This window comes from Heptranchias perlo, chromosome 8, assembly GCF_035084215.1.
Source record: "Heptranchias perlo isolate sHepPer1 chromosome 8, sHepPer1.hap1, whole genome shotgun sequence".
NCBI lineage: Eukaryota > Metazoa > Chordata > Chondrichthyes > Hexanchiformes > Hexanchidae > Heptranchias > Heptranchias perlo.
The window spans coordinates 11304196-11325814 of NC_090332.1; the positions used below are offsets into that span (position 1 = coordinate 11304196).

General features: G+C 44.3%; 2 protein-coding genes across 9 annotated transcripts in view; one reads left to right on the forward strand and one right to left on the reverse strand.

The window, feature by feature from the left end:
• The window catches only part of sdccag8 (SHH signaling and ciliogenesis regulator sdccag8), a 263176-nt gene extending 244103 nt beyond the window's left edge, over positions 1 to 19073 (reverse strand). For all 8 annotated transcript variants that reach the window (XR_010963604.1, XM_067988650.1, XM_067988651.1 and 5 more), the window contains exons 1-3: positions 18697 to 19073; positions 12402 to 12584; positions 7229 to 7311 (exon numbers count right to left, since the gene is read on the reverse strand). Coding sequence is in view for 7 of the 8 variants with exons in the window: in XM_067988650.1 (XP_067844751.1) it covers positions 7229 to 7311; positions 12402 to 12584; positions 18697 to 18760 (330 nt within the window). In the remaining variant the exon portion in view is untranslated. The remainder of the gene's footprint in view (positions 1 to 7228; positions 7312 to 12401; positions 12585 to 18696) is intronic.
• A 265-nt stretch (positions 19074 to 19338) lies between these two features.
• cep170aa (centrosomal protein 170Aa) overlaps positions 19339 to 21619 on the forward strand; it is a 116719-nt gene continuing 114438 nt past the window's right edge. Inside the window, exon 1 of the mRNA XM_067988662.1 lies at positions 19339 to 19419. The gene's annotated coding sequence lies outside the window, so the exon portion shown is untranslated. The remainder of the gene's footprint in view (positions 19420 to 21619) is intronic.

Below are 21619 nucleotides of genomic sequence, written 5' to 3' on the forward strand. Positions count from 1 at the left end.
CAAAAGAAAAGAACATTATCCTTAAATGCGAAAAGGTAGCTACGTAAGTGAAAAGAGGGAAGACGCTGGCTTTTAAAAACTTAAGACAGAACTGGTGTATACAGTCCTATTACTGCACAATAAACTGAGGATGGTCATAGCTACTCTTCATAGCAGTGTAATGAACTCAGCTAACTTAGCACATAAAAGTTTCTCATAGCATGATATTAGAAGAGCCTAAGTTTTCACTGCAGACACAGTAAATGTTCACATCCACCAGCGGCTGCTGTTGTTGCAAATTTCCTTAACTACAGATGATCTGAGGTAAAAGGCTCTTAATTCTACAAGACTCCCAAATTTTACCAAACACTGACTACACTTTCAGAAAACAAAAACCATTTCCAAATGTTGACATATGAAAGCAGCTGCGATAACCCAATCAGCCTGGAAGCAACTACATTAAAAAGTTACAGACAGGGTCACTACTCTATGGTGACTCACCAAGTCAAATTCAATTTTTATTACTTGGCATTACAGGATTTTTACTGGTGTCATGGGGTCCATATTTTGTAATTTTGTACATTTTTCCAAGGAAGCTGCAAATCAGTAGTTTTGGTTATAGTTAACTGACAAACTGTAGTTAGTAGTATGCTTATAGCTGTGGCATGACAAAAAAATTCCATTAAATATTATGAATACAGCATAAACGTGCAAGGCAGTTTTTATAAACAAACATCAGGAAACAACTAACAGCCAGCCAGAAGGCAAGGGTTAGAAGTAGAGAGCCTGGTCAGGGAGGGAACAGCAGAGGTTGGAAGTGGGAATTACAGGTCAGATGCTCAAATGTCGTAACTAAGTGATCATTCATTTATGACTGGATTTGTTTTTATATACCTATATTTTCCCCCAATACTCGTAACATAACAATATCTAAACACTACTTCAAATCATGATGTGGACATCGTTCACCTGACGAAGGAGGAAGCCTCCGAAAGCTTGTGAATTTAAAATAAAATTGCTGGACTATAACTTGGTGTTGTAAAATTGTTTACAATTACTTCAAATCAGTACTATTCCTAACCACACGAGGGACCCCTCAGCAGTACTGTTGCTAATTACATGATATATTAAAATCATGTAGTTAAAAAGTAATATAATATAAATTTTAAAAATAAGTATATGTATTTTGCTACTGACAGTTGTATGCTGTAATAAGTAACAAATTACTGACTATTCTAATATATTAATTTATTTAATATATTTTCCAATAGCATAATCTATTTAAATTGCTGAAAGCAATGTTCGCTAAAGTGAATGCAAGTAAAAAGAACTTCAGTGAGTGTATCAGAATGGCTGTATAGGGACCCACGAGCTATATGCAAATGAAATGGTAATAAGTTAGTGTTAAAATATTTTTAAGTGAATGTATGAATATTTTTAAATCTGATTTATAGATTTAGTTTACACAAATAATCCAATGGGCTTGTACTTTGCAGAAGGTGGTTTTATGGGGAAAATTACTGGTCACCTTGTTTCATATTAACAATGTGGTAAATCGTTGTTAAAACATTTTCAAATGGAAAATAGATAACCACTATAGCCTCAATGCAACTGTGGCTCAACCAAAATGGAAATATCATTTGACTAACTGAAGATACAAATATTATACACATTACTGATAAATGAAAGCTATAGGACTTCACCAATACAATATTAGTTACATTGGTAACAAGTATCAGTTGGTAGCACTCGCACATCCTATTCTGAAGGTTGTGGGTTCAAACCTCCTACGGACTTGAACACATAGGGCTCGATTTTACCGTTGGGTTTCCTGTGGGTTTCCAGCGGGGGGGCCCCGAAAATCCCGATATTCAGTCACGTGACCGGATCGCGCCACGATCCCGCCCACTTCCGGGTTCCCCGATGACGTGCGGGGGTGCGTGCGTGGCCCCCGCTGGTGGGAATCCCGCAGGCAATTAAAGCCAGCGGGATGCCACTTGAGGTTATTTATTTCGCTTGTTCAGGTCATTAACTGACCTGATTAAGGGACTGTGTGTGATTTTGGGGAAACATGGGACTGTTTCACACACTGGGGAAAACAGTCCTAGTTGAAGTGGACGTGTTGCAGGTGTCAGCCTGTGGCAGCTGCAAAGGTCCATTTGACAGGTTGGGGGGGGGGGGGGGGGTGGGGGAGACCCTCACCCATTGCAGGAGGCCGCTCTGTCACTTGGGACAAAGTGTGGCCTCCACCACCCCCGTCCTGACGGTCAAAGTCACCAACCTGCACACTCACCCCGGGGTCCGGAGACATGTGCCTACCTTGCGGACCCCCTCAGATGTACATATTGCGGATGGGGGCCGCCGTAGCTGCAGTCATGACCCCCTCGGAGGACGAACAGCATCACCAGCCTCGCCATCCACCTCTGACAAGTGGAGCTCCACAACAGAGTGCTGTGAGACATCCACCTGTACAGCAGGAGGGAGGGCTACCGCAGAGAGAGACGCGTTGCAGAGGGCACTACCCTCGTCACAAGGTCCACAGACCGAGGCGCAGCTCCCCGGACCTCTCCGAGCAGCAGTGCACATGGAGGCGCAGATTCACTCGACATGTAGTTGTGGACATCTGCAGCCTCTTTCATGCCGAGCTGCTCCTGGCTGGCCCCAGCACCATCTGCTTACCTGTCGCTGCAAAAGTCACCACTGCCCTCCACAACTTCTCCTCCGCATCCTTCCACGGTGCAGCCGGGTACACCGCCGATGTCTCTCAGTCGTCTGCGCAGAAGAGCCCTGCAAATACACCTGCACCTACTCTGCAGTAACACAATGGGTGGCATCAGTGGTGGGTCCTCATAGTGATACCCAGGAGCGGGCATTATTGCACACAACAGACAGGATTCGCGGAGACATGGCAGTGGTGGTGCCAATATAATGTGTGATGTTTGTTGCTCCGAAATTCAATATAGGTAACACCCATGGCAAACCCTCAGACACCCTTGTGCATCCCCTTCATGCTCACGACACGTTTGCCGTACGTTGCCTACTGCACATATGTGATGCATGCCCTGTGGCTGCAGCACTGGTGGTGGCAGGTTGAGTGAGGCTGGCCGTGAGAGAGATGCACGAGAGGGTGCGTATGGGATAGAGCCATGAGATTGTATGAGGATTGGGTTGCGTGGTAGTGGCAGGATGAGTACTGGCGAGGTGAGTAGGTGCACGTAAGATGAGGATGGGGTTTGAGTGGGTATGAGGGGTGATGTGACAGAATAGTGTTGGCGGTGCTGAAGGAGATGTGGGGTGGGGGGGGGGGCAGTGTTGTGGCAGACGGAGTGTAGGGGAAAGACTACGTGTTCTCACTGTGGCTGACCTACTGCGGTCATTGGAGCGCCTCCTGCACTGTATGCAGGTGGGCGATATATTGGTGGTGCAGGTGACCCCCTCTGCCACCTCGAGCCAGGCCTTCCTGGTGGCAGAGGCAGGCCGCTTCCTCCCGCCCGCCGGGTGGAAGATCTCTGTCCTCCCCCTCCTACTCACCCCATCTGATGATACCTGGGGTGAGGCATCATTAAAATGGGAGCAGCCTTCCCCCTGGGCTGCTCCATGCTGTAATTTGTTCCACTGGTTGCAGCATCTGTCAGTGGAGGACTGCCCCTTTAACTAGAGAGCCTCCAGCTGACAGATCGTACTGCGCATGCGCAGCCCGCCCGACGCGCTGACCAGCAGCGCGGACCCCGGAGGAGCAGGTAAGTGGCTCCAATTAGTGCATTGCCTGCTACGATCGCGCGGGCAACCCACTAATTTCACCGGGCGCGGAGGCCACGCTCCCGAAACCCAACCTGCCGGAAACCCGCAGGCCTGGTAAAATCAGGCCCATAATCTAGGCTGACAAGTCAATGTAATACTTAGGGAGATCTGCATTGTCGGGTGAAAGACTAAACCAAGGGCCTGTTGGCTAGCTCAGATGAATTTGAAAGATCTAATGACACTATTGAAAGATGATAAGGATGTTCTGGCCAACATTCCTCCATCAACCAACATCAACAAAAATAGATTATCTGGTCATTCATTCATTTTTTTTGTGGGATCTTGCTGTGTACAATTTGTCTACTACGTCTGCTTATGTACCAGAGTGACTTGATTTCAAAAGTATACTGTTGGCTGTAATGCACTTTGGGGTGTCCTCATGACATGATACAGTGCAATTTCTTTCTTTCTGTACTCGAGGAAATCACCATGGTTAACTTAACAGATAGTGATTACTGAGATAATCAGAAAGTGTGAAAGATATTTTTTGTTGTTAATCAGACACTCAGAGTGTAGAATGTGCTATATTAGATTATACAGATACTAGTTGAAGGTTCATGGTTAGTCTGGAATCTGTCTGCGTGTATTCTGATTTATAAAATGCATTAGTAAATTTATCCTGCAACTTAATTACAAAATTCAGTCAGTAATTTAGTTATAGTAGTAGTAATACTTTGGGCAGGGGGAAGACTACAGGCTTACCCTTACCATTTCCTTACTGTGATTCTGTAATCAATACCCCTGTAAGAACTTTCTTAATAGGAACTCATCCAGTCCTTTTTCCAATGATCCAACCCTGCCGTGGTTTTCGGATTCCACCGCCCTTTCTGGCAATATATTCCATAATTATTTCTTCTTCTAATTAAATGTTGGCTAAACATCCTATTTTCCTTTCGTACCCCTAACTTTAAACTGTGTCCCCAGTTCTTGATTCCATGGCTGATATAAGAACTTTCCTGAATCTAATTTCGCCACACCTATGAAAATCTTAAGACCTCAATCAAGTCCCCCTCATCCTCTTCTTCTCAAGACAGTACAATCCCAGGGTAGACCATCATTCCTCTTAAATCAGCCTCCTAAGTTCAGGAATCAGCTTTACAGCCCTTTTCTGGATTCCCTCAACAACTCCGTCCTGTCTATATACGGACTAAAACTGAACATTGTACCCCAAATGCAGCAGCATAGGCCAGATACTTCAACATCACGTCCACTGATTTATAAAGAACACACTCCCCTGTTTCACTATCCTTGTCTGCATCGTAGGCATCAGCCACTGTATATCAGTTGGAAAGTCCAGACTATCAGGGGTTTCTAGCACTGGAGACCCCTGATTTTTTTTTCTCCCTTACAGGACATGTGCCATAAAGGATGTTCCAGTTGCAGACTTCACTGTAATCATTGTTGATGCTGGTCTAGGGTCTATTCATAGTGCAAGCACCACAAAATTAATATATATGTAGAAGTATGTAGGGTAACTTTCTTTACTTGTCAGGAACTCCACATAGCGGCCCACTTAAGAGCTAGTGAAACATTTTGTTACCTTTCACTACCATACTCCTTCCTTCAGCGAAAAAGGACACAGATGGCATCAATGATGCTCTGCAATGAACTGACAGAAAACTTCTCGACCGGAAGTAGATCTATCAGTTTTTTCTTCCTTTGCCTCAAGATAGAGTCCTCTTTTGCTGCAAATCACTCTGCCAGTTGACTTGCTTTAGAACTACAGAACATTAATGCAATATGCCAGTTTGAATGATAGTTAAGGGTGGGCATGTGACCTGGGCTAGAACAGTCCCCATGGATTGGAAGGTAGCAAATGTAAACCCCCTATTCAAGAAAGGAGGGAGAGAGAAAACAGGGAACTATAGGCCAGTTAGCCTGACATCAGTAGTTGGGAAAATGCTAGAATCTATTATTAGTAATAGGGCACTTAGAAAATCATAATATGATTAGACAGAGGCAACATGGTTTTATGAAAGGGAAATCATGTTTGACAAACGTATTAGAATTTTTTTGAGGGTGTAACTAGCAGGGTAGAAATGGGGGAACCAGTGGATGTAGTATATTTGGATTTTCAAAAGGCATTCGATAAGGTGTCACACAAGAGGCTGTTACACAAGATTAGTGCTCACGAGATTGTGTGTAATATATTGGCATGGATTGAGGATTGGTTAACGGACAGAAATCAGACAGTAGGAACAAAACGGGTCATTTTCAGGTTGGCAGGTTGTAACTAGTGGGATGCCGCAAAGATCAGTGCTTAGGCCTCAGCTGTTTACAATATATATCAATGACTTAGATGAGGGGACCGAGTGTAATCTGTCCAAGTTTGCTGATGATACAAAGCTAGGTGGGAAAGTAAGCTGTGAGGAGGATGCAAAAAGGCTGCAAAGGGATACAGACAGATTAAGTGAGTGGGCAAGAAGGTGGCAGATGGAGTATAATGTGGGGTGATGTGAAATTATCCACTTTGGTAGGAAACATAGAAAAGCAGAATATTTTTTAAAAGGTGAGAGACTAACAAATGTTGGTAGTCAGAAGGATTGGGTGTCCTTGTACACGAATCACAGAAAATTAACATGCAGGTATAGCAAGCAATTACAAAGGCAATGGTATGCTAGCCTTTATTGCAAGGGGGTTGGAGTATAAAAGTAAGAAGGTCTTGCTGCAATTATATAGGGCTCTGGTGAGACCACACTTGGAGTATGGTATACAGTTTTGGTTTCCTTACCTAAGGAAGGATATACTTCCCTTAGAGGGGGTGCAACGAAGGCTCACTAGATTGATTCCTGGGATGAGAGGGTTGTCCTATGAGGAGAGGTTGAGTAGAATGTGCCTATATTCTCTGGAGTTTAGGAGAATGAGAGGTGATCTCATTGAAATGTATAAAATTCTTAGAGGGCTTGACAAGGTAGATGCTGAGAGGCTGTTTCCCTTGGCCAGTGAGTCTAGATTGAGGGGTCGGCCATTTAAGACTGAGATGAGGATGAATTTATTCACTCAGAGGGTTGTGAATCTTTGGAATTCTCCGCCCCAGAGGGCTTTGGATGCTCAATCATTAAGTATATTCAAGACTAAGATTGACAGATTTTTGGACACTAAGGGAATCAAGGGATATAGGGATAGGGCAGGAAAGTGGAGTTTAGGTAGAAGATCAGCCATGATTTTATTGAATGGCGGAGCAGGCTCGAGGGGCTGTATGGCCTACTCCTGCTCATATTTCTTATGTTCTTCTCGATTGGAAATCCAATATTCTATCACTAAAGCAACCGGGCCATTACTGAACTAATTTTATGATTTTCTGCCATACACCAATTATGTAAATATAAATTGGTAACCGTACACTTGGAAAATACAGAAAACTTAGTCTAAAACCCAAGTGAAACTAATGTAAAAATTGTGCTTGCTGGCTTAAACATCAACATGCTCTAATTTACTTGCATATTACCGTCAGACATATCCTGGACCTTGCTGGTGAACTTGTCCTTTCTTCCATTTCCTGCTGTCGCAGCAGGGATCTAAGCTCGTTAACTGTATCAAAAAGAAGATATTACCTAATACAGTCCATTTTAATACTTTAGCGATGCTCACTGAACACAAAATGCACTTCGTACACGGAAAATTAATAAGTGCACATAAACAGCATGTTTTCAAAATCAGCTAAACACAACAACAACTTGCATTTATACACCGCCTTTAACATAGTAAACGTTTCAAGGCGTTTCACAGGAGCGTAATCAAATAAAATTTGACACCAAGCTACATAAGGAGGTATTAGGACAGGTGACCAAAAGCTTGGTCAAAGAGGTAGGTTTTAAGGAGCATCTTAAAAGGAGGAGGGAGAGGTAGAGAGGCAGAGAGGTTTAGGGAGGGAATTCCAGGACTTAGGGCCTAGGCAGCTGAAGGCACGTCCGCCAATGGTGGAGCGATTAAAATCGGGGATGAGCAAGAGGCAAGAATTGGAGGTGTGCAGAGATCTCAGAGGGTTGTACGGCTGGAAGAGATAGGGAGGGTTGAGGCCATAAAGGGATTTGAAAACAAGGATGAGAATTTTAAAATCGAGGCGTTCCCGGACCGGGAGCCAACGTAGGTCAACGAGCACAGTGGGGGTGGGAGAATGGGACTTGGTGCAAGTTAGGATATGGGCAGCAGAGTTTTGGATGAGCTCAAGTTTAGGGAGGGTAGAAGATGGAAGGCCAGCCAGGAGAGCATTGGAATAGTCCAGTCTGGAGGTAACAAAGGCATGAATGAGGGCTTCAGAAGCAGACGAGCTGAGATGGGCCGGAGACGGGTGATGTTAGAGGTGGAAGTAGGCAGTCTTGATGATGGAGCGGATACATGGTCAGAAGCTCATCTCACGGTCAAATAGGACGCCAAGGTTGCCAACGGTCTGGTTCAGCCTCAGACAGTGGCCAGAGAGAGAGATGGAGTCAGTGGCTGGGGAAGAGAGTTTACGGCGGGGACCAAAGACAACAGCAGCCTGAATTGATTTTCTTACAGGGCTTTTGCCATTTATACCACATTTTCTATTTTAGGTAATTTTCTGGTCCTCTGTTAGTAAGGATAAAGATAACATCTGACCCACAACTAAAATGATCCTACAGTATCTTGCTAGTTACCAGCAAAAGACCCTTATGCAAAGGTTCGTGTCTTTGTCGCTGGCAGTGTATTATGATTTAATGTTTGTTATTCTCCAATAAACCAAGTACAATATGTGAGTAGCTATGAAGTATCCAGCTTTAGTACATTTTCCCTGGAAACTTTGGAATAGAACGGGTAACTTACAATTTCAATTACAATTTCTATAGATGTTTCCGGTGGAATAATAGGATTATTTCACACAATTGTGTTGCAAAGACGTGCAACATTCACAAAGCAGAAAATCTCAAAAGAAAAAATGAGCACCAAAAACATGGTAATGCACATCAGGCAAGCATATCCATTTCCTAATAAATGCATTGTAATTACTCATGCGTGGCATGAACTCCTTATCCTCCACTTCATTCTTCTGCCTTGCCTTCAAGCATTTCACCCTGTTCTATCCCTCCCTCCTCTCATTCAAAATCCTGTTGGGTACCACTCTTCTAACTCCCATGCTGACTTCTCCATGGACATATCATCCCTTTGCTTTGGCACCAAGTGACTCCTGATCCTACACCTGAACTCACCTAGCCTCCTCATCTCTGCCATCCTATACCTCACTTAATCCCACCCAGACTCTCGACTGCTATTTTTTGTATCCTGCCTCTCTGTATGCAAGGTCTTGATCATAGATGAGGATTTCTCTGATCATTTGGTTATCCCAGTTATCAATCCCCAATCCCACCACCCTCACCATTCGCTTTTCGTAAAAAAAAATTCCCAAGCTCCTTCACCAATTCTCTGTAACTCCCAACTTCCTCTCCTTTAGCCCTCCATTCACCATGACACTTCTGCTGCTGTCAACCCACTAAACCATTCCTTCATCTCCAACTTGTCACACTCTTGTTCCCAGAAAATCAAGCAATGACCCCCGCTCAACATTTCCCCAATACACATCCATATTTTCTCCCTTAGACCAGACGGGTAGAAACGAGCATACCTAGCACAAATAGCTTGATTATTAATTGCCAGATTTGGCTACACCATGTCAAGCTTTAGTGTACTTCACGCTCCTCTGACAAAACCACCTACTAATCCCAAATTATCCTGGAAGGCAAGGACATCCCTGGGCTCCACTTCTCCTCTAACCATCCCCTCAAACCTCTATCTCTTGCTTTCTCCATCCTCACCTTCAATAGGAAATGTGAGGAGCACATGATTTCTTCATCTTTAAGTTTGAGACCATCACAGGTCTGCTGCTTCCGCCTCCTCCTCTGTCCCAGATTTCTCGCTAGCTCCTGTCCTCAGTATTCATCATTTTGCAGTTTCTCTCCCGTTTCCTTCCTTGCCCTCTACAAACTGATCTCTTCCATAAGACCATACCTACCCAACTCCTGAGCCTTCAACTACCATTCCTGAACCCACATTTAGCTGACATTGTAAACAATTCCTTTTCCTCAGGCAAAGCCCTCTACCCTTCAAAACTACTGCTCAAAAAACCCACCATCGACCCATCCATCCTCCTTACCATCCAATCTCTAACCTCTCTTTCCTCTACAAGGTCCTTGAACCTGTTGGCGCCTCCCAGCTCCTTGCAAGTTTATTCCGAAACCCCCTGTTTAAATCCTTCCAGTCTGGCATCACCACGGCACCAAGATCACCCGACCAAAGATCTGAATAACAGCTTCTGTGACTGTGACCAAGGTGCTTGCTGTCCTCCTCCACTGCCTCTCCTCTGTTGTCCAGCTCCATGGAACTGCCCTTGCATGGTTCCACTCCTACCTATCCAATCGCACCCAGTGCATTTCCAGCAATGGCTTCTCTTCACTTTCCTTTCCCATCATAGAGTCCCCCAAGGATCTGTCCTTGGCCTCCTCCTTTTCCTTATCTATTAGTTACCTTTAGATGGCATCATCCACAGGCTGATGACACCCAGCTCTACCTCTGTACCACTTCCCTCGACCTTACGCACACCTCTGGAAGTAGCGGCTAAATAGGGCTAAGTGCAGGACAGGAATGGCAATCACTCCCATTTGCATGGTCCTACAGTGGCTCCCTGTGCCGAACACACTGAATTATTTATTTTTTTAAATTCGTTCACGGGATGTGGGCGTCGCTGGCAAGGCCGGCATTTATTGCCCATCCCTAATTGCCCTCGAGAAGGTGGTGGTGAGCCGCCTTCTTGAACCGCTGCAGTCCGTGTGGTGACGGTTCTCCCACAGTGCTGTTAGGAAGGGAGTTCCAGGATTTTGACCCAGCGACAATGAAGGAACGGCGATATATTTCCAAGTCGGGATGGTGTGTGACTTGGAGGGGAACGTGCAGGTGGTGTTGTTCCCATGCGCCTGCTGCTCTTGTCCTTCTAGGTGGTAGAGGTCGCGGGTTTGGGAGGTGCTGTCGAAGAAGCCTTGGCGAGTTGCTGCAGTGCATCCTGTGGATGGTGCACACTGCAGCCACAGTGCGCCGGTGGTGAAGGGAGTGAATGTTTAGGGTGGTGGATGGGGTGCCAATCAAGCGGGCTGCTTTATCTTGGATGGTGTCGAGCTTCTTGAGTGTTGTTGGAGCTGCACTCATCCAGGCAAGTGGAGAGTATTCCATCACACTCCTGACTTGTGCCTTGTAGATGGTGGAAAGGCTTTGGGGAGTCAGGAGGTGAGTCACTCGCCGCAGAATACCCAGCCTCTGACCTGCTCTCGTAGCCACGGTATTTATATGGCTGGTCCAGTTAAGTTTCTGGTCAATGGTGACCCCCAGGATGTTGATGGTGGGGGATTCGGCGATGGTAATGCCGTTGAATGTCAAGGGGAGGTGGTTAGACTCTCTCTTGTTGGAGATGGTCATTGCCTGGCACTTATCTGGCGTGAATGTTACTCGTCACTTATGAGCCCAAGCCTGGATGTTGTCCAGGTCTTGCTGCATGCAGGCTCGGACTGCTTCATTATCTGAGGGGTTGTGAATGGAACTGAACACTGTGCAGTCATCAGCGAACATCCCCATTTCTGACCTTATGATGGAGGGAAGGTCATTGATGAAGCAGCTGAAGATGGTTGGGCCTAGGACACTGCCCTGAGGAACTCCTGCAGCAATGCCCTGGGGATGAGATGATTGGCCTCCAACAACCACTACCCATCTTCAACTGCCTCGCCACACCACCTCTGTGAACTCTTCCAGATTTACTTGCTCTCCCAAACCCTTCAGTCTTCAAACTCAGGCCTCCTTCGCATCATTCCCTTTCTTTGTTCTACCATTAGTGGCAAAGCTTTCAGCCATCCAGGTCTTACTCTCTGGAAACTGCTTTCTAACCTCCCTGTCTCTCTCATCTGTGCAACATTTTCTCAAAACATATCTTTCTATCCAGGCCTTCAGCACTCCTCCTAATCTCCCTCCCCTGGTTTGGTGTTCTGTTCCTCCTGCTAGTACTCCATAAAGTTTTCTATGTTAAAGGCACTATATATAAAGGCAAGTTGTTGTTGCTTACTACTGACCCATCTCTCTATACTTTTGGTTTAAGGGTATTTTGTGATAATTATAATTTTCATTTGCTCTTTTCTCCCATTTAATTACTAAAATTGCATGGTAAATTCTATTTCTGAACTATAGAACATTAATTCATTCCATTATGAACTGGTATTAAAATAATGAGCAGCCCATTATCCCATAGGGAATTTTTTTTTACAAACATTAATATCATAACCATACCAAATGTTATGACTTAAATGAATTTGAAAGCACACTAAAAAGACAACTACAAAAGGAAAGCAAAGCTTTTTAAAAATGCCAAAAAAAGTTAAAAAGTCCCTGCAGTAGATTTCCTGTAACACTAGCACACATGGAGGCATAATTGTTGCTACTAGGCAAAGCACACTGTTACTCGCGGAAACAACAATCCTCCCCAAAAAGACATATTTCAGTTTACTAAAACAAATAATAAAAAGATAGGCAATAATTTCAGAAAGAGCAAAGTTTCAAGCTCAATGCTAAAAACTCTTAAATTCAACAAGAAAAAACAAATTCAGTAATAAATATGAATCCGTGGTCACCTGCATGACTGTGTTGTAGCTCTTGCCATGCCATTTCACCATGACTCCCTCCCCTCCCTGGGAGACTTAATGAGTTTGACTGGACAGTGTCAAGTCCATCCACTGGAGACAGCTCAGAGGATTCTACCTGAAGTTTCCCCTCCAAAGTACACTTCAGTTTCTGGATGCTTTTGTTGGCCCTTTCTGTGTGCAATAAAAGTAAAATGGTAATTTAAGACAGACAGAATGGGCATATACACATGATCTGCAACACAAAACACTTCACTGTCAGTTTGATTTACAGATAAAGCAATGTAATTATTTGTTAAAGAAAACACATTTGAACCGTGTGAAAGGACTTTTGTCACCATTCTTCATCAAACCATGGGAAGCATGTTAAATTCAACAAAAGGTGAGATAGAAAAAAGCTTGGTTTAATGACCAATGTGCCAGACTGGAGCTACCCACTTAGCACAATAGTAGCCAACAACAACAACGTGCATTTATAGTCATCACATTTTGAAGACAATAATACTGATAAGACAGTAGACTCAGATTCTAAACTTTATTCCAGTAAAGTGAAAGATGGACAAATACAAAGAGAAATATAGAACGTGCCCACATGCAGCTCTGCATTTCCTGCTCTTCTTTCGATTAAAATTTGGACATGAGTTCTTGCAAGTGCTCTGGAGTGCCAGAAAGCCAATCGAGGCCACCAAATAGCAAAAAAGGATGGGCTTCCCAAAAGGCGGAATCTCGTCAACTCTCCTCCAGGCTGCTTGAACCCTAAAATTACATTATGAAAGTCAGGAGGACAGGAAAAGGCATTACAATAGTCAAGATGACATATGCTGGCTACCTAACCCCATCCCCTCTCTCCAGAGACTTCCGAGAAACAGATCCTTTCTTGCTGGACAGCACAGGTTCCTGGTTGTCAAACTACAAGACCTGATGTGGAGATGCCGGTGATGGACTGGGGTTGACAATTGTAAACAATTTTACAAGACCTGGGAGACAGTGAATATCTTTGTCTGATGCGATTTCAGGTTGGCTAATTACCAGCAGCCCCAGTCATTTGGGCCAACTACCAGACCAGATATAGAAACAGCAGAGTAGGCCAAGGCCTACAACGGCGCTTCGCTGCCATACATGCCAAACATCAACATTGCATTCAGACAATCCATTTTGGGGGCCCGGTCAGTTTGCTGACAAAAATCAGTATGGATTGGACCCCTTTCCTCTCAGTCCTAGCTGGGTCTGGCTGGATCTGTTCTGGACTGGATCTCTCTCTCCTCAATGTCCTCAATACAGCAATTCCAGTCTCTGGATACTGTAAGTGGGAATTATTGTTAGAACAGAAATTCCCTGCTAGAGTACAGAGAGTGGGAACACTGCCATTAGCATTGGAATTGTATTGAAGGGACAGCCGTCAATGGTGGGGCAAAAGGAGAGGGGTGCACAAACAGCCAGATTCAGAGGAATACGGGGTTTGTGGGGGGAGGAGGTTGTGGGGCTGGAGGAAGTTACAGAAGTAAGAAGGGATGAGGTAAGGCCATGAAAGGATTTAAACAAGAGGATAAGAATTTCTAATTGTAGGTATTGTGAACCAGGAGCTAATGTAGGTCAGCAAGGATAGGAGCAGGATAGGATACAGGCATCAGAGTTTTTGATGAGCTGAAGTTTACGGAGGGTGGAGGATGGGAGGCCAGCCGGCCAGAAGAGCATTGGAATAGTCAAGATTGGAAATGACAAAAACATGGAGGGTTTCATGTGCAGATGGGCTAAGGTAGGGACGGAGGCTGGCAATGTTATGGAGGTGGGCTTTGTGATGGAGAGGATATCAGGTCAAACACTTAACTTGAGGTAAATAGGATGCCTGGATTGTGAACAGTCTGGTTCAGCCCAAAACAAGAGTAAGAATCAGCCTCATCTTTTTATCATATATGTCATATGCCATTCGGCCCATTGTGCTTGTGCAGGCTCTTTGAAAGAGCTTTCCAATTAGTCCCATTCACCTGCTCTTTCCCCATAGCCCTGGAATTTTTTTCCCTTCAAGTATTTATCCAATTCTCTTTTGAAAGTTACTATTGAATCTGCTTCCACCACCCTTTCAGGCAGAACATTCCAGATCATTACAACTTGCTGCATAAAAAAATGCTTCCTCATGTCACCTCTGGCACTTTTGCCGATCACCTTAAATCTGTGTCCTCTGGTTACCAGCCCTTCTGCCACTGGAAAGAATTTCTCCTTATTTACTCTGTCAAAACCGTTCATGATTTTGAACACCTCTATCAAATCTCCCCATAACTTTCTCTGTTCCAAGGAGAACAACCCCAGCTTCACCAGTCTCTCCACATAACTAAAGTCCCTCATCCCTAGTACCATTCTAGTAAATCTCTTCTGCACCCTCTCTAAGGCCTTGACATCCTTTCTAAAGTGTAGTGCTCAGAACTGAACACAATGCACCAGCTGCAGCCTAACCAGTATTTTATAAAGGTTTAGCATAACTTCCTTGCTTTTGTACTCTATCCCATATGCTTTTTTAAACAGCCTTCTCAACTTGTCCTGTCACCTTCGAGGATTTGTGTACATACACCCCCAGGTCTCTCTGTTCATGCACTCCCTTTAAAATTGGACCATTTAGTTTATATTGCCTCTCCTCATTCTTCCTACCAAAATGTATCAATTCACACTTTCTGCATTAAATTTCATCTGCCATATGTCTGCCCATTTCACCAGTCTGTCTATGTCCTCCTCAAGTATGTTACTACCCTCCACATTGTTTACTATAATTTCCGAGTTTCGTGTCATCTGCGAACTTTGATGATTTGGATGAAGCAATAGAGTGTTGTATATCTAACTTTGCAGATGACACTAAATTAGAAGGCACAATAAGTTGTGCAGATGGGAGCTGGAGGTTACAGGGGGACATAGACAGATTAAGGTGAGTGGGCAAAACTGTAGCAAATGGTGTTCAATGTGGGGAAATGCAGAACAAGGGGGCATGGTCTTAAAATTAGGGCTAGGCCATTTAGAAGTGAAATCAAGAAGCACTTTTTCCACACAAAAGGGAAGTGGAAATCTGGAACTCTCTCCCCCCAAAAGGCTGCGGATGCTGGGTCAATTGAAATTTTCAAATCTGAGTTCGATACATTTTTGTTAGGTAAGGGTATCAAGGGATATAGATCAAAGGTGGGTAAACGGAATTGAGGTACAGGTCAGCCATGATCTGATTGAATGGCAGTACAAGCTTGAGGGGCTGAATGGTCTATTCCTATGTTACTATGTCAGTCTTCCCAGTGTGTAACTGGTGAAAAATTGAGATTCAACCAAGACTGGATATTAGACAAGCAGTCTGACAATGCAGAAGGTGGTGGAAAGGTTGAGCTAGGAATGTAGCAGAGGCAGCTAAATGGTCTCAATCTTAGTAACAAAGAATTCCTGAAGCTCCTCACATATGCTTTTGGAGGTGAGGGTGGACGAGGCAGGGGGAGGAGTTTATGAAGATGATGGTAGTAAAGAAAATCAGCTGAGGGTTCATTGCTCTCCAGGATGATCATGGAGTAGTGGGCAGTTTGGCAGAGGACAGCAGGACCTGAAAGCACTTGATGTGTGTTGGGGCCTCAACAATTCACTGTAATTATTAACAACTTCGATGACGGGATAGAGAGCCACATATCTAAGTTTGCCGATGACACAAAGATAGGCAGCATTGTAGATGGAAGCATAAAATTAGAGGGAGGTGAATAGATTAAGTGAATGAGCAAAACTGTGGCAAATGGATTTCAATGTAGGCAAGTATGAGATCATCCACTTCGGACCTAAAATGGATAGATCAGAGTACTTTCTAAATGGTGAAAAGTTCAAAACAGTGGAGGTCCAAAGAGGTTTTGGGACCCATGCACATTGATCATTAAAATGTTAACCACATATCCCTTAATACCTTTGGATAAGGCGGATATATGGAGTTAGGTCAGAGATCAGCCATGATCTCATTGAATGGCAGAACAGGCCTATTTCTGTTATTGTGTTCCAGCCAGATCTGGTGTTGGATAGCTAAACCTGTTGCGTGCCAAATAAAAGAAAAGGAGAATTTTTTTTTAACACAGCGAGTTGTTACGATCTGGAATACGTTGACTGAAAGAGTGGTGGAAGCAGATTCAATAGTAACTTTCAAAAAGGAATTGAATATTGAAAAGGAAATATGCAGAGGAACAGGACTAATTGGATAGCTTTTTCAAAGAGCCAGCACAGGCAGACTGCCTCATTCTGTGCTGTATGATTCTATAAGATCTGCACCCTTGGACTTAAGGGAATGAAAAGCAGACCATACTGGGGGGAGATCGACCGAGATTTTTTAAAAATTTGTTCATTGGATGTGGGCATCACTGGCAAGGCCAGCATTTATTGCCCATTCCTAATTGCCCTTGAGAAGATGGTGTGAGCCGCCTTCTTGAACTGCTGCAGTCTGTGTGGTGAAGGTTCTCCCACAGTGCTGTTAGGTAGGGAGTTCCAGGATTTTGACCCAACGACAATGAAGGAACGGCGATATATTTCCAAGTTGGGATGGTGTGTGACTTGGAGGGGAACGTGCAGGTGGTGTTGCTCCTATGTGCCTGCTGTCCTTGTCCTTCTAGGTGGTAGAGGTCGCAGGTGTGGGAGGTGCTGTCGAAGAAGCCTTGGCGAGTTGCTGTAGATGGCACACATTGCAGCCACGGTGCGCCGGTGGTGAAGGGAGTGAATGTTTAGGGTGGTGGATGGGGTGCCAATCAAGCAGCCTGCTTTGTCCTGGATGGTGTCGAGCTTCTTGAGTGTTGTTGGAGCTGCATTCATCCAGGCAAGTGGAGAGTATTCCATCACACTCCTAACTTGTGCCTTGTAGATGGTGGAAAGACTTTGGGCAGTCAGGAGGTGAGTCACTTGCCACAGAATACCCAGCCTCTGATCTGCTCTTGTAGCCACAGTATTTATGTGGCTGGTCCAGTTAAGTTTCTGATCAATGGTGATCCCCAGGATGTTGATAGTGGGGGATTCGGCAATGGTAATGCCGTTGAATGTCAAGGGGAGGTGGTTAGACTCTCTCTTGTTGGAGATGGTCATTGCCTGGCACTTGTCTGGTGCGAATGTTACTTACCACTTATCAGCCCAAGCCTAGGTGTTATCCAGGTCTTGCTGCATGCAGGCTCGGACTGCTTCATTATCTAAGGGGTTGCGAATGGAACTGAACACTGTGCAATCATCAGCGAACATCCCCATTTCTGACCTTATGATGAAGGGAAGGTCATTGATGAAGCAGCTGAAGATGGTTGGGCCTAGGACACTGCCCTGAGGAACTCCTGCAGCAATGTCCTGGGGCTGAGATGATTGGCCTCCAACTACTACCATCTTCCTTTGTGCTAGGTATGACTCCAGCCACTGGAGAGTTTTCCCCCTGATTCCCATTGACTTCAATTTTACTAGGGCTCCTTGGTATCACACTCGGTCAAATGCTGTCTTGATGTCAAGGGCAGTCACTCTCACCTCACTGCTGGAATTCAACTCTTTTGTCCATGAGATGGGAGAGAACAAAGGTTTTGCTGGGGAACAAGAGCATCAATGGTGGACATGAGGTTGTGGCTAAGCAGATCAGCAGCTACAGAAGCACTGTGATGAATAAAGGGCCAAAGGCTAGACAGTTGGGATTTAGAAAGTGCAGTTGTAAGTGACTTGGGGTATAGTTTTTCCAGGGACAGACATAGGAGGAATTGGGATTGGAAGGGGGTAGGGGGACATGGATGGTGAGAGACATTATAGAGACCACAGGGGATGGCAAGATCATGGGGGTGGCCTTGAATATGGGTAGGTGAGCTTTATGGATAAGACATTCCTGGGTAAATGCCAATGGCTTGGAAGGCGGCTAGGTCTGGTGTAATATAAATGCAAGTTGTTGTTATTCTAAGTTAATGCACTTTCAAAATGAGCATTTTACTTCTTCTTCATTTCCATTACCATCACTGTAAAATAATGATGTGGAGATGCCGGTGATGGACTGGGGTTGACAAATGTAAGGAATCTTGCAACCAGGTGTGATTTTCACCAAGCTTGTGATTTTCAAATAAAACTGTTGGACTATAACCTGGTGTTGCAAGATTCCTTACAACTGTAAAATAACCCAGCTCAAACGAAAACAACTTGATATCTTTTTCTCTGGAATGACACAACCCACATTGTTTACTACACTCTTTGGAGACTAACCTCGGCCTTGTTAACTGAGCCTTTAACCGACAGCTGTCTTTTGCAGACCAGACCCAGCCTCCCGCCCAATCGAGTCACTTACCTCTTAAACCTTTCAGGTACGTCTCCAAATCCTCCTCGATGTCGGACTCACTGGAGGCCTTCATCTGGTGTAATTATACACCGAAAGGTTGAGAACACCTTTCGTCAAAAAAAAAAGAACAATGTTTACAGTAAACAGGGAGATAACGAACCGCTCCGTACTACGGCTTTGGTTAAACTCCAGCGCCGCTGACAGGACGCCGCCCCCTGGACCAATCAGCACCGATTTCAAATTAAACTTTCGGCTTCCTTCACCATAGAGATATCGGATTCATTCGACGTTGGCGTCGCCGCAACGGATGCTGGAAGTCGCAGTTCGCCATGATGGGGGCTTCGTTCATTTGCTGGAGCAGCAACCGGCCGGTGAGAGAAATACAACTCCCAGAATCGCTTGCGAAGGAGACGCCTGCGCAGTTCGTTGCCCGTCGACTTTCGTTTCTCGTTCCCGCCCACTTCTGCCGTTGGTGGCGTGACGTCATGTCGGCGTTTGTCGTAATTGGCCGGGTGCCATGTCGATCAGGAGTGGAGTCACGCCCACTGACCGCGCTCTACTTCTCGCCTCGTCTTTCCCTGCCCACCCCGCCGCGCGCATGCGTTACCAATCGCCTCCCCCCCCCTTCCCCCCACTCGTGCTGCCGCTATGTGGAATAATAACGTTATTGCCGAGCAACGGGAAGACTGGTGATGTTTGTTAGAGACTGGGCAGGGCGGCTGTACTGTTAGGGTGAGTCTGCCTCACAGATTTATAGAGACAATAAAGGAAAGGCTAGGCCATTCCATTGGAACGGGTTATGTAATTTGAAATGAAACGAACGACAATAGCGGTTCTAACGGCTGGTGATTGTGTATAAAATGCCGCCGGTCTGACTTGGAAGCGGTGGCCCCGCACTCAACTGCTGACAGATCGCGCGTTCGTTGACTGAAGCGGAGGGTTGATTTTATTTAATTTTTGTTGTCTTTAAACTATGTTTTGATTGTCGACGGACGCTTCCCAATGAAAAAGGGGGATTGGGAGAAAGGGAAGGGAAAGGGCGGTTTAGGTTCAAATAGCAATCCGTTACTTAAAGGAACGGCTGCCGTATTTTGTTAACGGCAGGGCTGCTACCTACCTTCCCCCAAATTTATTATTAGTTATTTTTGTAAGCTATGGATGTGTTGATTACGTTGGTGCAATGAACTTCTGTATTATAGAAGCTAGGCCGAGGTTTGATTTTATATTTTGTACCCAGCCCCCATCCCCTTAATTTCACGGTCATGTAGTTTTTAATCAAGAGTTTGCAAATTTGCGTAGTTTTCCAATATACATGGCATGAGATCCAAAATGAACAGCTCAGACCCGGTAAATTAACATTGTATTGCATTTTTTTGTAATTTTTTTCCCTAACAAAAGGGGTTTTGGGTTATACCACAGAATTCCATCTGCAGGTCTGCATCAATGTTTTTTTTTGTCGATCATTAATGACATTTGATATTTATAGAAAATCCCGTTAAAAAAACAGATATGCATCGATATCCGTTATTCTTTAACCGAACCCATTCGGATTGCTCGAAAAATACAGTAGCGCAATGATAGCAGCTAGCATTACTGGTAATGACTATTAGCACATTTTTGGCAGTCTGCCAGAAATAGTAGAGGCATAGCAAATCCAATGGAACAGATTTTTCACGACTTACCATTTTGAAACACTGAACTATCGTCATAGATTCTATTGTATTGACTTATTGCCCATTTTTAAAAAAGAACTAAAATATTGCACTACCTTAGGAACCTTAAGAATTTATAAAATTCTCAGAAACGTTTCACAGGAAATGTTTCCCCTTCCTGTATATTCCCTTTTCCGCTAAAGAGTAGGGTCACATGAAACTCGCTGGAGTGTTTCCTTTTTGGCTTTCATTTCAGCAACGTGTTCCTTTCCTGTGTGTCTTCTCTCGAGCTACTTTTCAAGGAGGTTGGGTCCAATTCATTTCAGTCAGATATATTTTCAGTATTTTTGACTGTGAAACAATGTGTTGTGTGGGGCTTATAAAAGGTAGGGGCAAGAAAAAACTGTTAGTCATCATAAAATGGAAGAAGAATTAGAGTAGTTATGGTGGAACTTATTTTAGTGTTTTTTAGTGAAAAAGAAAATTGGAAGGTTACTAAAGACTGTAGTTCGATGGAACAGCCATACATTGGCCACGTCAGTTGAAAACAAGTATAGACCTAAAGGTGTCCATGCGTATTGGGCTACATATGGCCCTGGGCTCTGACAATCCAGCCAACAAAGCCCAGGCAACTGAGTCTTACTTGCTGGTTTGTCCTGTTTGAATTTTGTGAATCTGGTGGTTTAGAAAAACCTGTCAAATCCTAAATCAGAGTGCCAAGATTTGTTTGTATTAGCAACTTGAAATATATACAAATTAATAGTAACATGGATTTACACTTAATATATAGAATTCGAGACTCTTATGGTATGCACCTATGTGGCCCTAGAAGATAAAAAAGCTTGGGCACCCCCATGGTAAAATAGACATATTGTGCACGTTTAACATCTTGTGAATTGAAGGATGAGATCTAGTGTCATTTATTTTTTTCTTGCTCTTATTTTCCCCTTAATTTGTACTCCTAATACATTTAATTAATGCTTAGCTCAAAGTAAGGACTTTTTAAGTCAGTTTATTGCCAATTTAAATTCCTGGGTTTTTAATGTTTTTTTTTCTGTTTTTTTATTTTATAATCAGAAACCAGGAGAGGGGGGATGCACAAAAGACCAGAATCAACAGAAAGAAGGGATTTAAACAAGAGGATGAGAAATTTAATTTGGAGGCACTGGGGAACCGGGAGTCAATGTAGGTCAGCAGGACAAGCGTGATGGGTGAGCTGGATCTGGAGTGGGATAGGATATGGGGAGCAGGGCATGAAGGGAGATAGGAAAGAAACTAGA